The sequence below is a fragment of the Taudactylus pleione genome, unplaced genomic scaffold (assembly GCF_031769625.1).
Source record: "Taudactylus pleione unplaced genomic scaffold, aTauple2 ptg000523l, whole genome shotgun sequence".
Taxonomy (NCBI): domain Eukaryota; kingdom Metazoa; phylum Chordata; class Amphibia; order Anura; family Myobatrachidae; genus Taudactylus; species Taudactylus pleione.
Window position 1 is genome coordinate 2,398,999 of NW_028284925.1, and position 15,603 is coordinate 2,414,601.

General features: G+C 48.6%; 1 protein-coding gene across 2 annotated transcripts in view; it reads left to right on the forward strand.

Annotated features, from left to right (window-relative positions):
- Positions 1-15,603, forward strand: part of SIDT1 (SID1 transmembrane family member 1) — a 118,557-nt gene that overhangs the window by 85,378 nt on the left and 17,576 nt on the right. For both annotated transcript variants that reach the window (XM_088450773.1, XM_088450774.1), the window contains exons 14-19: positions 3,394-3,467; positions 5,730-5,796; positions 6,464-6,537; positions 7,982-8,105; positions 9,600-9,717; positions 10,121-10,257. In XM_088450773.1, the coding sequence (XP_088306899.1) occupies positions 3,394-3,467; positions 5,730-5,796; positions 6,464-6,537; positions 7,982-8,105; positions 9,600-9,717; positions 10,121-10,257 (594 nt within the window). The remainder of the gene's footprint in view (positions 1-3,393; positions 3,468-5,729; positions 5,797-6,463; positions 6,538-7,981; positions 8,106-9,599; positions 9,718-10,120; positions 10,258-15,603) is intronic.

The window sequence follows — 15,603 nt, forward strand, 5'->3', positions numbered from 1 at the left end:
GTTCGCTCCGAGGGATGGTGCAGCTATGGTACAGGGATGGTGCAGTGATGCTATAGTGATGGTGCAGGGATGGTGCAGTGATGGTGCAGGGATGCTATAGTGATGGTGCAGGGATGGTGCAGGGATGGTGCAAGGATGCTATAGTGATGGTGCAGGGATGGTATAGTGATGGTGCAGTGATGGTGCAGGGATAGTGTTGGGGTGGTGCAGGGATGCTATAGTGATGATACAGGGATGGTGCAGCTATGGTACAGGGATGGTGCAGGGATGGTGCAGTGATGGTGCAGGGATGGTGCAGGGATGGTATAGTGATGGTGCAGGGATGGTATAGTGATTGTGCAGGGATGGTGCAGTGATGGTGCAGGGATGGTGCAGGGATGGTGCAGGGATGCTATAGTGATGGTGCAGGGATGGTATAGTGATGGTGCAGGGATGGTATAGTGATGGTGCAGTGATGGTGCAGGGATGGTGCAGGGATGCTATAGTGATGGTGCAGGGATGGTACTGGGATGGTGCAGCTATGGTGCAGGGATGGTGCAGCGATGGTGCAGTGATGGTGCAGGGATGGTACAGGGATGGTGTAGGGATGGTATAGTGATGGTGCAGGGATGGTGCAGCGATGGTGCAGTGATGGTGCAGGGATGGTATAGTGATGGTGCAGTGATGGTACAGTGATGGTGCAGGGATGGTGCAGGGATGGTATAGTGATGGTGCAGGGATGGTGCAGGGATGGTATAGTGATGGTGCAGGGATGGTACAGTGATGGTGCAGGGATGGTACAGTGATGGTGCAGGGATGGTGCAGGGATGGTATAGTGATGGTGCAGGGATGGTAAAGTGATGGTGTAGGGATGGTATAGGGATGGTACAGGGATGGTGCAGGGATGGTGCAGGGATGGTACAGTGATAGTGCAGGGATGGTATAGTGATGGTGCAGGGATGGTATAGTGATGGTGCAGGGATGGTACAGTGATAGTGCAGTGGTGGTGCAGGGATGGTGCAGTGATGGCGCAGGGATGGTGCAGGGATGCTATAGTGATGGTGCAGGGATGCTATACTGATGGTGCAGGGATGGTGCAGGGATGGTGTAGGGATGGTACAGGGATGGTGTAGGGATGGTATAGTGATGGTGCAGGGATGGTGTAGGGATGGTGCAGGGATGCTATAGTGATGGTGCAGGGATGGTGCAGGGATGGTGTAGGGATGGTACAAGGATGGTGTAGGGATGGTATAGTGATGGTGCAGGGATGGTGTAGGGATGGTATAGTGATGGTACAGTGATGGTACAGGGGTGGTGCAGGGATGGTATAGTGATGGTACAGTGATGGTACAGGGATAGTGCAGTGGTGGTGCAGGGATGCTATAGTGATGGTGCAGGGATGGGATAGTGATGGTGCAGGGATGGTGCAGTGATGGTACAGGGATGATACAGTGATGGTGCAGGGATGGTACAGTGATGGTACAGGGATGGTACAGTGATGGTGCAGGGATGCTATAGTGATGGTGCAGGGATGGTACAGGGATGCTATAGTGATGGTGCAGGGATGGTGCAGGGATGGTACAGTGATGGTGCAGGGATGGTACGGTGATGGTGCAGGGATAGTGCAGGGATGGTATAATGATGGTGCAGCTATGGTACAGGGATAGTGTTGGGGTGGTGCAGGGATGGTGCAGGGATTGTGCAATACTGGTGCAGGGATGGTGCAGGGATGGTGCAGTAATGATATAGTGATGGTGTAGGGATGGTATAGTGATGGTGCAGGGATGGTGCAGGGATGGTGCAGTGATGGTGCAGGGATGGTGCAGGGATGGTACAGTGATGGTGCAGGGATGGTACGGTGATGGTGCAGGGATAGTGCAGGGATGGTATAGTGATGGTGCAGCTATGGTACAGGGATAGTGTTGGGGTGGTGCAGGGATGGTGCAGGGATTGTGCAGGGATGGTGCAGTGATGGTGCAGGGATGGTGCAGTAATGGTGCAGTGATGGTGCAGGGATGGTGCAGTGATGGTGCAGTAATGGTGCAGGGATGGTGCAGTGATGGTGCAGTAATAATATAGTGATGGTGTAGGGATGGTATAGTGATGGTGCAGTAATGGTGCAGGGATGGTGCAGTGAGGGGGTTTAGCGCCACAGCCAGTGGGTGTCTCAGTTTGAAGCTCATGGGTGGCGGCTGGTGTATAGAAAGAAGATGAAGATACAGCTATATAAGCTCCCAGCATTCTCATGACACTTACATGGTGGCCACCCAGTTACACCAATTTCACAGCAAGAGTGGTCCATGGTTAGAGGGATCTGAGCACCTGCGGCCGTGTCAATGCGTGGTCTGGTGCGTGCGTCCGTGTCAGTATCCGTGGTCTGGTGTGTGCGTCCGTGTCAGTATGCATGGTCTGGTGCGTGCGTCCGTATCAGCATGCGTGGTCTGATGCGTGCGTCTGTGTCAGTATGCGTGGTCTGGTGTGTGTGTCCGTGTCAGTATCCGTGGTCTGGTGCGTGCGTCCGTGTCAGTATCCGTGGTCTGGTGCGTGCGTCCGTGTCAGTATCCGTGTTCTGGTGCGTGCGTCCGTGTCAGTATCTGTGTTTTGGTGCGTGCATCTGTGTCAGTATGCGTGGTCTGGTGTGTGTGTCCTTATGCGTGGTCTGCTGCGTGTGTCCGTGTCAGTATCCGTGGTCTGGTACGTGCATCCGGCGCCAGTATCCGCGGTCTGGTGCGTGCGTCTGTGTCAGCATGCGTGGTCTGGTGCGTGCGTCCGTGTCAGTATCCGTGGTCTGATGCGTGCGTCCGTGTCAGTATGCGTGGTCTGGTGAGTATGTCCGTGTCAGTATCCGTGGTCTGGTGCGTGCATCCGTGTCAGTATCCTTGGTCTGGTGCGTGCGTCCGTGTCAGTATCCGTGTTCTGGTGCGTGCGTCCGTGTCAGTATCCGTGGTTTGGTGCGTGCGTCTGGGTCAGTATGCGTGGTCTGGTGTGTGTGTCCTTATGCGTAGTCTGCTGCGTGTGTCCGTGTCAGTATCCGTGGTCTGGTACGTACGTCCGTGCCAGTATCCGTGGTCTGGTGCGTGCGTCTGTGTAAGCATGCGTGGTCTGGTGCGTGCGTCCGTGTCAGTATCCGTGGTCTGGTACGTGCGTCCGTGTCAGTATCCGTGGTCTGGTACGTGTGTCCGTGTCAGTATCCGTGGTCTGGTGCGTGCGTCTGTGTCAGTATGCGTGGTCTGGTGCGTGTGTCCATGTCAGTATCCGTGGTCTGGTGCGTGCGCAGTCTGCCATTGCTTCCTACAGCTCATGCTCAGTTTGCAGATATCAGCAGGAGCCGTTGCCTCTTCCCCTTGTATCAGTCTCAGGACACATGATGGTCCCGTTACCAGCTCTGTGACCTCTGATTTATCCTCTCTATAGACCTTTCTCTACGTCTCTGATCTCTCCGTCAAGGACCGGAGAACCGTCAGTAAGAAATACAAGATATATTTTTGGTGAGTAACATAATGAGGGGTCTTCGGGCAGGTAGAAAATGGAGACTATGGGGTCTCATCAGACACGTTACCTCCCCAGACATGTCTATGTGGTGATGGACCCCTTCCATGGTCCTGTATCTGTGACACTAGGGGTTATGGTAACCATTAGGGGTTATGGTAATCATTAGGGGTTTTGGTAATCATTACAGGTTATGGTAGCCATTAGGAGTTATGGTAATCATTACAGGTTATGGTAATCATTAGGGGTTATGGTAATCATTAGGGGTTATGGTGATCATTAGGGGTTATGGTAACCATTAGGGGTTATGGTAATCATTACAGGTTATGGTAATCATTAGGGGTTATGGTAATCATTAGGGGTTTTTGTAATCATTAGTGGTTATGGTAATCATTACAGGTTATGGTAGCCATTAGGAGTTATGGTAATCATTACAGGTTATGGTAATTATTACAGGTTATGGTAGCCATTAGGAGTTCTGGTAATCATTACAGGTTATGGTGGCCATTAGGAGTTATGGTAATCATTACAGGTTATGGTAATCATTAGGGGTTATGGTGATCATTAGGGGTTATGGTGATCATTAGGGGTTATGGTAATCATTACAGGTTATGGTAGCCATTAGGAGTTATTGTAATCATTACAGGTTATGGTAATTATTACAGGTTATGGTAATCATTAGGGGTTATGGTAATCATTACAGGTTATGGTAATCATTAGTGGTTATGGTAATCATTAGGGGTTATGGTGATCATTAGGGGTTATGGTAACCATTAGGGGTTATGGTAATCATTACAGGTTATGGTAATCATTAGGGGTTATGGTAATCATTAGGGGTTTTTGTAATCATTAGTGGTTATGGTAATCATTACAGGTTATGGTAGCCATTAGGAGTTATGGTAATCATTACAGGTTATGGTAATTATTACAGGTTATGGTAGCCATTAGGAGTTCTGGTAATCATTACAGGTTATGGTGGCCATTAGGAGTTATGGTAATCATTACAGGTTATGGTAATCATTAGGGGTTATGGTGATCATTAGGGGTTATGGTGATCATTAGGGGTTATGGTAATCATTACAGGTTATGGTAGCCATTAGGAGTTATTGTAATCATTACAGGTTATGGTAATTATTACAGGTTATGGTAATCATTAGGGGTTATGGTAATCATTACAGGTTATGGTAATCATTAGTGGTTATGGTAATCATTACAGGTTATGGTAGCCATTAGGAGTTATGGTAATCATTACAGGTTATGGTAACCATTAGGGATTATGTTAATTATTACAGGTTATGGTAACCATTAGGGGTTATGGTAATCATAACAGGTTATGGTAACCATTAGGGATTATGGTAATTATTACTGGTTATGGTAACCATTAGGGATTATGGCAATTATTACAGGTTATGGTAATCATTACAGGTTATGGTAATCATTAGGGGTTATGGCAATTATTACAGGTTATGGTAACCACTAGGGGTTATGGTAATCATTACAGGTTATGGTAGCCATTAGGAGTTATGGTACTCATTACAGGTTATGGTAATCATTAGGGGTTATGGTAATCATTACAGGTTATGGTAATCATTAGGGGTGTTTGTAATCATTAGTGGTTATGGTAATCATTACAGGTTATGGTAGCCATTAGGAGTTATGGTAATCATTACAGGTTATGGTAATCATTAGGGGTTATGGTAATCATTACAGGTTATGGTAATCATTAGTGGTTATGGTAATCATTACAGGTTATGGTGGCCATTAGGAGTTATGGCAATCATTACAGGTTATGGTGGCCATTAGGAGTTATGGTAATCATTACAGGTTATGGTAAACATTAGGGGTTATGGTAATCATTACAGGTTATGTTAACCATTAGGGATTATGGTAATTATTACTGGTTATGGTAACCATTAGGGAGTATGGTAATTATTACAGGTTATGGTAACCATTAGGGGTTATGGTAATCATTACAGGTTATAGTAACCATTAGGGGTTATGGTAATCATTACAGGTTATGGTAACCATTAGGGATTATGGTAATTATTACAGGTTATGGTAACCATTATTGATTATGGTAATTATTACAGTTTATGGTAACCACTAGGGGTTATGGTAATCATTAAAGGTTATGGTAACCATTACCGATTATGCTAATTATTTAATGATTTCACAGCAGCAGTTCTAGTGTGACGCAAATTTTCTGGTAACGTCCCTGTATCTTTGTTCTTCCCTCCTAACCGATCTCTCTCCTCCCCCAGGAATATAATTACCATCGCCGTGTTCTACGCGTTGCCTGTCATACAGCTCGTCATCACCTACCAAACAGTAGGTATCACGTCTCCCCTATCATACCCCCCTGTCATAGGTGTTATCTCACCCCTGGGCACACAAGTGCTTAGTTACGCCCCATTTAGTGTGACGATCACTGCGGATTGGCTCTGGTCAGAGGACGGGTGGTTGTCCGTGTGGCTGGTTTGGTTCTGAGGAGAGATGATCACCAGCTGTTTCATTATGTCCCCAGTTCTGGAGTCGTCCCAGTGCTCCGTCTATAGATTTATTCATTGTTCCCTACTCCTGGCCTGTTGGAATAAGAGGTGTTCCGTCATCACCTGGGCGAATCTGATCTCCTGACTGTCATGGCTTCATGGGGTGTAGGGGGTGACAATAGATATAGCAGTTGTCTCTATACAAGGACCTCTAGTCCAGCTTTGTATCTTGTGCCAGTTATCGGAGACTCTGCTGGTCCCAGGCATATTGTTTCGGGAACACACTACTGTACATTCATGATGAGAGAATTCAGACACATTTCCCCAAAGCACCTTCCAGAATTAGGGAAGAATCAAAGTAGCACAATAAATAACAATATAATCTATCACATTTCCAGTCCTGTATGTTCTCCTGGTGTCGCCAGAACATTACTATAGGTTATCCTGCTGATAATCTGCCTGTCTGTGACCGGACTGACCGCCATTCTCCATATTTATCTGCACAGGTCGTAAATGTTACCGGCAACCAAGACATCTGCTACTATAACTTCCTGTGCGCCCACCCCCTCGGGTTCCTCAGGTGGGTACACGTATGTGCGGGGGGTATATATATATAACACCTTTGTATGGGCACGACATGCCGTATGATACCTGTGATTCCGGCTATCCATCTATTTTCATGGCCTCACCGTTCCAACAATTACATCAGGCCCCAGTATACAGATGGAGCAGGGTTTATTGTAGTGAACGATGTACCATGATTTACAATTAATTAGTGCGCATGCATTATCATGTGACAACTGATTAGTACATCTTTGAGTATCAAGGGGATATTTCAACACCCTGTGTTATGGCAAGTGACTTGCTGAAATATATTCCACTCCACCTGTATGTATCTCAGTGACAACCTATTCAGTAGTCGAGTTACAAGTCTTGATAACATTGGGGGTTTTCGCTAAAATTGGAATGAAAGTTACTGCAGATTTGTGAAATGTAATTTTTTTTTTTTTTAATATACAACAGTATTGTGCAAGCCAAGGAGCTATTACATACCGGGCAGACATTGCGTACTATGTAGAGAAAAGTGACTGGACACTGACAGCAAATAGATCAGTGAGATGTTAGTGACGTCTGTACTGTGTAGGTCACCACGTGCAGTGATTACTGCTCGCCCCCTTCTAGGTAAACTGGCCACAAGTTCCTGGGCATCAGCAGGCGGTAAGTTCTGCCATTCCGCCTTACGTACAGTGACCGCCTGTGACACTGAGGAAGGTCGAGTCGGCCTAGAACGCACCAATCACTCCCAGAGGTTCTCAATGGGGGTAAGATCTGGACTCTGAGCTGGTCAGTCCACCCCGGTACGGAATTCTCTGTATACCAGTCCGGCGTCGTCCTGGAAACATGACAGGTGCCATTGTCATCCTGATAAATACATTTGTCGTTTCCGTAGAACTTCAAGTGCCTGAGCCTCCCTACCAAGTGTTCTTGCCAAGACTGTTCTTGGAACTCGCGTGCAATGATATCCATGGTATGCATTTTGCTTGCGCGGGGGTGTCCAATCACTTTTGGCTACATAGCGTACATTAAGAGGGCCTTATAATTTGTACGCATATTTGATTTACTCTTACATTTAAAATACTTTACTCAAAGTTCGGGTACATGAATTACTTTATATCAGTGGTTACGCAAATTATGGGGTAATAAGACCGTACTGTCAGGCTATAACAGGCTGAGAGATGTTAATTGTGCATTTAGAACAGAATAACGTCCTATTAAGGTTTATTAGTAGGAGTTTTATTACAGTTTATGTAAAAGGAGATGTGTGCCCAAAATAAATACACTGCGCTGATTCCGAGCTGGGAGTAATGCATTTATGTTTTTAGCATGCAGGGTAAATACATGTTTAATCCTCCGGTACCTTTAATTGATTGTGTAGAATGATGTTTGGAGACAGCACAGTGAGATCCTCTATCGCCAGCTGTAATCATGAATAAATGTGATTGATCCTCTTTCCTTGGATTCAGTGCGTTTAACAATATCCTGAGTAACATGGGGCACGTGCTGCTCGGATTCCTGTTCCTCCTGATCGTCCTGCGCCGAGATCTCCTGCACCGCAGCCTTCTGGAGGCGAATGACGTCTACGCACTGGTAAGAGGTCCCGAGCGGGTGTCTGTCTGAGTCCTTTCTCTGTAGGCGATTGTGGCGTCTGCACCTCTCACCAGGGCCGTAGCTAGGATAGTGCAGCCGGTGCCATCGCACAGGGCACCGCAGGGCAGGGGGCGCTGTTTGGGCCTGTCAAATTTCTGTTTATTTATCATTCTCACTTGTAGCTTCCTCTTATTTCATCCCCAGCATCTCCTGGCCTCCTCTATCTTTTCCCTGGCCCTTCCCCATGACGCCAATGCCCTTTTTGGGTGTATTATGTCCCTTTGTAAAAATGAGGGGGGCGCCAATGTTCTTTCTGGCACAGGGCACCAAAAAGTCTAGTTACGGCTCTGCCTCTCACCCCGTAGTTACTCGTTACTGAGAAATTCGGTAACATATTGTTAGAAGAGGGGGATCCCGGCAGCATTTTATTTTCTGTTTTTACTGCCACTTAAACCCAAAATCTTTACATGACACCTTATTTAGGGGTGAGGGAGAATTTACACCATCAGACAACTGTAAGTTATCCATTTATACACACAAAATGTAAAGACTTTACCTAATTACAGTTTTCAGTGTTGTTTTAGTCATCTGTGTATTTTACCCCAATGTTTTATATCTATCAAGCAGAATGTATTTATTTTGCCCTTTGGATATGACATGGAACAGCTCTAGGGTTACACTTATATCCAGTGCCTAACAAAGCTGACCTGTGTCGTGTCCAAGGTCTACTAAAATGCACAGCTCTGGTGAAAGTGACAGAAGGACGCTGGAAACATAAAGGCCCTGATTTAGAGCCGCTCGTACGCGCCCGCTCGTTCATTTTGACCGATGTTCGCACATCTGCGCATGCGTACGGATTTTAATACGCATGCGCGAACCAGTCAGTGCGGCCGAAAATCGTTTGTTCGCTATATAGCGAATGCCTGCTATTTTGAGTGACAGGAGGCGTATGTGGGTGGTAACGGGAAGGTGCTTGAAAACGGGGGTGTGGAATTCGAACGCAGGCGTGCTTAAAGGTCAAAACGGGCGTTTTATGGGAGTGCATAATTAATACAGCAGCGTCACTGACCACGTCACTTGTTTTTTTTTTTACTCAGAACTGCTCGCAAAATAGCGGTTGAAAAAACCAGCCACAAGAATGGCGAGCAGTTCATACGCTGTTCGATGTACTCGATTAATCTAATAAACAGCGGACATGACGTATGGTGCGAGCGGCAAGGGGGCGTATTTTTCAAAATTACAACCGCAAGTTTTGCTCGCTCGTTCAGACTTAGAGGCGTGAACAGACCGCAATTAGCGAACGGTTCATTTGAATAGCCACCCCTTGTTTTAGAACGAACGACTGCAAATAGCGTCCGGCTCTGAATGAGGGCCAAAGTCATGTGGTTTTGCTAAATATGATTAACTGAGGGTGAGGACCCCTTGACGATTATGAATACAGTGACTTTTTGGGGCACTTTTTTTTGCATGTGTGACCTTATTGTCCTCTCACAGGAATACGGAATCCCCAAACATTTCGGTCTCTTCTACACGATGGGAATTGCTCTGACCATGGAGGGTGTACTCAGCGCTTGCTACCACGTCTGCCCCAACTACTCCAACTTCCAGTTCGGTAAGTGCCGGCAGCCGCCTCCTCGGTCTCAGATAAGAACAAACACAAGAGCGGATCATCATGCCTAGACGTGTTTCCATAATTTCCGCATGTTCCACCCTCCCACGCCAGTCACATGACAGAGGCTGGCGGACAGAACCGACGAGCGCAATAAGTTCCTCTAGAGGAATAGTAAGGCCTAGAATAATGACAGCAGTAACGCACATCACTTGTACTGGCTATAAAACAAGTGTGACTCCACATCACACTCCCTCTAAATCCGCCAGTGAATATAACGTCCGATCTGCTGGCCACGTCTTTTCCATTTCTACGGAAGACAAAGTATGAACCTGTGATCGCGCAGACGTTGGTTGTTGCTGGTATTGGCACATATCTGATATATATATATTTATTTCTTTCCCAGATACATCCTTCATGTACATGATCGCTGGCCTGTGCATGCTCAAACTGTACCAGACGCGTCACCCAGACATCAACGCCAGCGCGTATGCGGCCTACGCCTCCTTTGCACTGGTCATTTTCCTGGCTGTTCTCGGAGTGGTATGTACGCTTCTTATTAAGGACAAAGGACTTCTGAGGTTATCCAAGGTGATGCTTAAATCGCATGTAATGAGGACTCACGGGGGCAGTCACGTCTTTATGTTAACGCCGCGTACGATTGTGGAAGGAGTGACAGACGCCAAGTTACAGTGAGACTTTACAACCCACCATCGGTCGCGCCATTGCAGGTGCAGTGTCACCATCTCCCAGGAAAGGCCATTATAATTCCCAGACCCTGCATCCGATCCTGTACTGTGTCTCTGTGCGCAGATAATTGGCTGCCGCACGCGCTGGGGGACTCAGGTGCATTCACAACAGAAAAAACAAGTGCGTGTGTATTGTCACTGCGTCCACTTCTCAATGAGGTCTGTGGCTAATTATTCTACAGCTTCCTAGATGCAGACAGGCAAAGACTCCATCGTTAACAAAACGTGGAGTAAGTGACGTCTGTAAGAACTTTGGACCTCATTCAGAGGCGGTTGTTAGTTGCAAGCGGTCGCCCTGAATCAGGGCGGCCGCTTGCATCCTGAACGACCGCCATCCTTGTCAATCGTTAAGCTGTGGGTTACCACCCACAGCTTAACGACCGACCAGGTTGATGGTCGCGATGGTGATCACCATCGCGACCATCGGGGCTTACGACCAGACCCTAAGGTTGGGTCTGGGCACTCGTAAGCCCCAGGGAGCTTTCTGCTCTGATGGAGCAGGAAGCTCCCCACTGACATCACTGATGATGTCAGTGCGGCCACCCACAAAATGGTAGGCGTTCGTAAAGGAACGCCTCCGTTTTGGAAACCACCCCCCCGGCCCGCCTACCAAACGGTAGCAGAGTTTCTCTGTCGCTCCGGGGCTTGCGCATGCGCAGTGCAGCCGCTGTGCGTGCGCATGACTAACCATCGAGTCGGTTACGAGCGCATCAGCGCTTGCGACCAACTCTGAATGAGGTCCCCTGTCCATTCGGTGCATGAACCACAGGAGGATCTGGCAGCAACATGTGACCTCCGCCAGCAGCCATCTGTAATCCCGCAGTCATGTACCAATCACATCACAGCTAGAAGTACCACTGTACACTTCCAGGTAAAGAAGCTCTGTAGAAATGAATATTTGCCTCTACTTGTATCAATGATTTAATAGATAAACTCCTTTCGCATTTCATAAATTGCTTTTACAGTAACTGTAAAAGGATTTCCCTCTGCTAGGGAATCAGCCCTAGTTAGGAACCACTCCCCCCTCACTTTACCAAACTTTCACAGTCACCGACAGTCAGCTTCTATATATAATTTATATAATCATGTACAGTCAGCAGGCGCTGCCAACACACTAAGTAGAAGCAGCAATCGATGGAGTTAATTAACCAAGGAATAAAAAGCTACAATGGCACTTCCAGGAATGATATAATAAATCACACTGACAGCATTGGGCTCAGGGCCTGATTCAGAGCCGCTCGGAAGCGGCCGCTCGTTCGCTCCGAGCGATGTTCGCACAACTGCGCATGCGTATGGGTCGTAATGCGCATGCGCCAACCAGTCAGTGCGATCGGAAATCAAGCGCTCGCCAAATAGCGAGTGCCTGCTAATTTGAGTGACAGGATGAGGCGTTTGTGGGTGGTAACAGGGGAAGGTGCTTGAAAACGGGGAGTGGAGATCTGAACGCAGGCGTGCTTAAAGGTCAAAACGGGCGTTTTAAGGGTGTGCATAATTAACAAAGCAGCGTCATCGACCACGTCACTGGGTTGTCTCTTAGCCTGAACTGTTCGCATGAATGCAGTAGGATAAACCTACCACAAGCACTGCGAGCAGTTCAGACGCCTTTCGATGTACTCGATTAATCTAATAAATAGCCAGGGGGCGTCTTTACAAAATAGCGAGCGCATGTTTCGTTCGCTCGCTCAGACATAGAGGCGCCAAAAGACCGCAAAGAGCGAGCGCTCAATTTAAATAGCCGGCCCCTTTTTCTGACCGAGCGAGCGCAAATAGCGTCCGGCTCTGAATCAGGCCCTCAGTTCCTGCACACAGAGCAGTAAGGTTTCTACTTCAGGGTCCATAGGGTATCCACAGGATACCTTGGGGGTATAGGCGATGGCAGCAGACATCCAGGCACCACAGAGTTAAATTTTCAGCCTCCCAGGATGCACTGGGGTCCCTCTCCTATACCCCACCCCCGAGCCTCAGGCCACAGTTTTCGTCGGTGCCTAGCCGGACCAGTCGCACCGTACAGAGGGGGGTCTTTTCAAGGCCCCTGAACATTTCTTCGCAGCTGTGGCTGCACAACTAGAGTGCTCCAGCATAGGACAGTCAGTATTGACGTCCATGCTGTCACTCCTACACCCCGCCGGTACCGGAATGCCGGTACCGATCCGGGGATGCTGGTAGGTAGCTGGGGTCACAGCTAGCAGTGATCCCGGCTACCTGGACTGTGGCCGGATGCACGGGGGACAAGGTAAGCGGCGGGGTCCCGCGGTGGGCACCCGCCGGTAACACAGTCCTTTTTGGTCCCAAGGCAGGGGGCTCCCTGGGGACTGGCTGCGCGTGGGGCCAGGTACTGATCCTGCGCCTTCCACTAGACCACCAGCGACAGTGGACCGCAGCATGTGCGGTACAGCGCGGCGTCCCAGGGGTTAATAGCAGGCCAGGGGAGAACGCCTTCCCTGTCTCACAGCCGGCGTCTCCCCCGCTGCACAGTGCCATTCCACAGCGGTCTGAGCGGGCTGTGTCAGCGCTCCTCCCCCGGGCCCGCCTCCTCTCTGCTCCTCGGTGGCCATTTTCTCTCTGCATGTGCTGGGAATGACAAACGCTGCTGGAAGCTGTTACAGGTGCCATTGCGGTCCGGGTCCCCCCACATACCTCTCCTTCAATTAAGGTCAGTGTATGCAGCACTGTTTCCTACCAGGCTCTGGTCTATGTAGTTGATCGCAGTGCTTGTAATGCAGGATGTTATCTGTGCATTGTATGTGACTTAAATGCTAGCGCTGTTTGTTTCATTTCTGACTGTCAGCCATTTTCCTATCCCTGTTCTTCTGCTACAGCCCTTGCGGTGCGGTGTTGCAGGGTGTTTATTACCTCACAGTAAACGTGGTTTTTCTGTGTGGGAGGTCACATACGCTCCGTTCACAATCCTCATGTCTGAAAGTGAACGAGGATATCCTCTTCCAGCTATAATGTACTGATATCATGTACAGTTAGCGGAGGGATATGTAGACGCTGAGGGTTTATGGAGGGCATGTTGTATTATATATCACGCCCCATTTCTGTCACTGTGCCTGCACAAAAAGGGGATCGCCCCCGGCGTTTCCCCATAGGGGTTATCGCAGCGAGTGGTGGTCTCATCACATGCATGGGTCCCTGGGCAGTTGATGGTACCCCAGTGTATCCTGTTTTTCGCCCCTCAGGTCTCACAGGAGCCTGTGTGGGTGAATTTATTGTCCAAATGGTATAGCGCCTGATGGACGTTTTACAGGGGGAGTCACCATTTCGGCCTTCTAAACCGCCTTTCGGGTCTCAGACGGGTAAGGACATGACGTCTGATGACTGTGACATTATTGACTTTTTCAGACACGAGCCCCTTAGTGCAAAGGAGGCGTAGTCTGGGTCTAAAGTCTATATACCTGGCCTTATACGGGCAGTCCGTGCGGCTTTGGTTATTACATATCCCCCGTGGCTAAATCCAATTGTGCCTTCTTTAAGGATAAGGGTGTTGCCACTGTAATTCCTCTATCTGGTCAGGTGGATCATTTAGAGGAGACGTGGAAAATCCGGGTAAGCGGTTCCAGCCTCAAAAACGGTTGACCTTTTGCATACCCCTTTGCGGATAATTATTTTTCCGAATGGGAGTTACCTTTACGGGTAGATTCTCATGTTACACGCCTAGTGAGGAGTGCTACGTTGCCCATGCCCTCCAGGTCCTCCTTGAAGGAGGTTACACATTGCAAGGTGCAAATATATCTAAAATCCAATTATTCCCTTGCTGGAGGGGCTTCCAGCCCGGCTATGGCCGTGTGCTGGGGGGCCAGAGCCATGGAGCGCTGGGTAGGTAACTGGATCTCTGCACACTGACTCTCCAGCAGAGCAGGTGGATAGTGGCAAATTCTCAGAGACTTAGCCACGTTCATAATGAGACTTACATATAGCCTACTCCTTTCCAGAATCTCCTCGGCAGCAGTAGCGGCTCACCGCTCCCTGTGGTTGCGTTCTTGGAAAGCGGACGCATATTCCTTTTGGAATGCTTTGCCTTTTTACGGGACAGGTCCTGTTTGGCCCTCATCTGGACACAATTGTGGCCCCGCAGGCAGCAGCTACGTCTGCGTGTCTGCCATCGGCTACAGTCCCATCGGGGTCTGGGGCTTCGTTTTTTCGGCCCTGTGAGGCCAGGGTAAGTCTAAAATATAGCTTTCCAAGACAATCAGTAGCCAGGAAATCTGCTCAACCATAAGAACAGGCTTGGAGTGCAAGACGTCCTAGTCCCAAGTTGGACTATAAGCCTTCAGCCTCATGGGACGGGCCTCCTCTCGGGGGACCCCAGAGTTGGAGGCCGGCTTCTCCAGTTCGCCCAGTGCTGGTGTCTGACCACCACGGACACTGGGGTAAAGGAAGTATTTTCTTGAAGGTATGCCCACTCCTCCCGGTAAAAGCCTCCCAGATGGTTTTTAGTTACAGGTCCTGTAATTTTTGAGGGTGTTACACTCTATGCTCCAGGCAGGAGTTATAGTACCTATTCCGTTGCCCCAAAGGGGAATGAGGTATTACTCCATCCTCTTTCTGGTACAGAAACTCAGTGGGTCTTACCTGGACATCCTCAACCTCGAATCCTTCAACAAATTCTTAAGGGTTCCTCAGTTCAGGAGGGGGACCCTGCATTCCATCATTCAATGGATCCTGGGAATTTTGTGGTGCTGTTGGATATATTCAGGGTGACTACCTGAATGTCCCTATTTTCTTAGCACACCAGTGTTTTTCCTCAGGTTTGCAGTGGTCGATAAGCATTTCCAGTTTTACCAGGGTCATGGCAGTTATGGCAGCCCACCTACGGATGCAGGGGGTCCGCTTGTTACCCAATCTGGGAGACCTCCTGTTGTTACCAGGGTCTCCAGAGATACTTCAGTGCCATCTGCAACGGACAATATCTGTGTTGCTACGTTAGGGCTGACTGATACACTGGAAATGGTCCTCTCTGATTCTTCACAGAGGATGCTCCATATCCCAACATCTGAGGATCTTTGTGATTGAGGAAAGGATCTCTGCATTACAGGCAAAGGTACGCAGTTGCCTGCAGAGTCGCCGAGTGTCTATTCACTCTGCAATGTGGTTCCAGGGTGTTACTGTTCGACATGGTGGAGAGTACCCAGTTTCA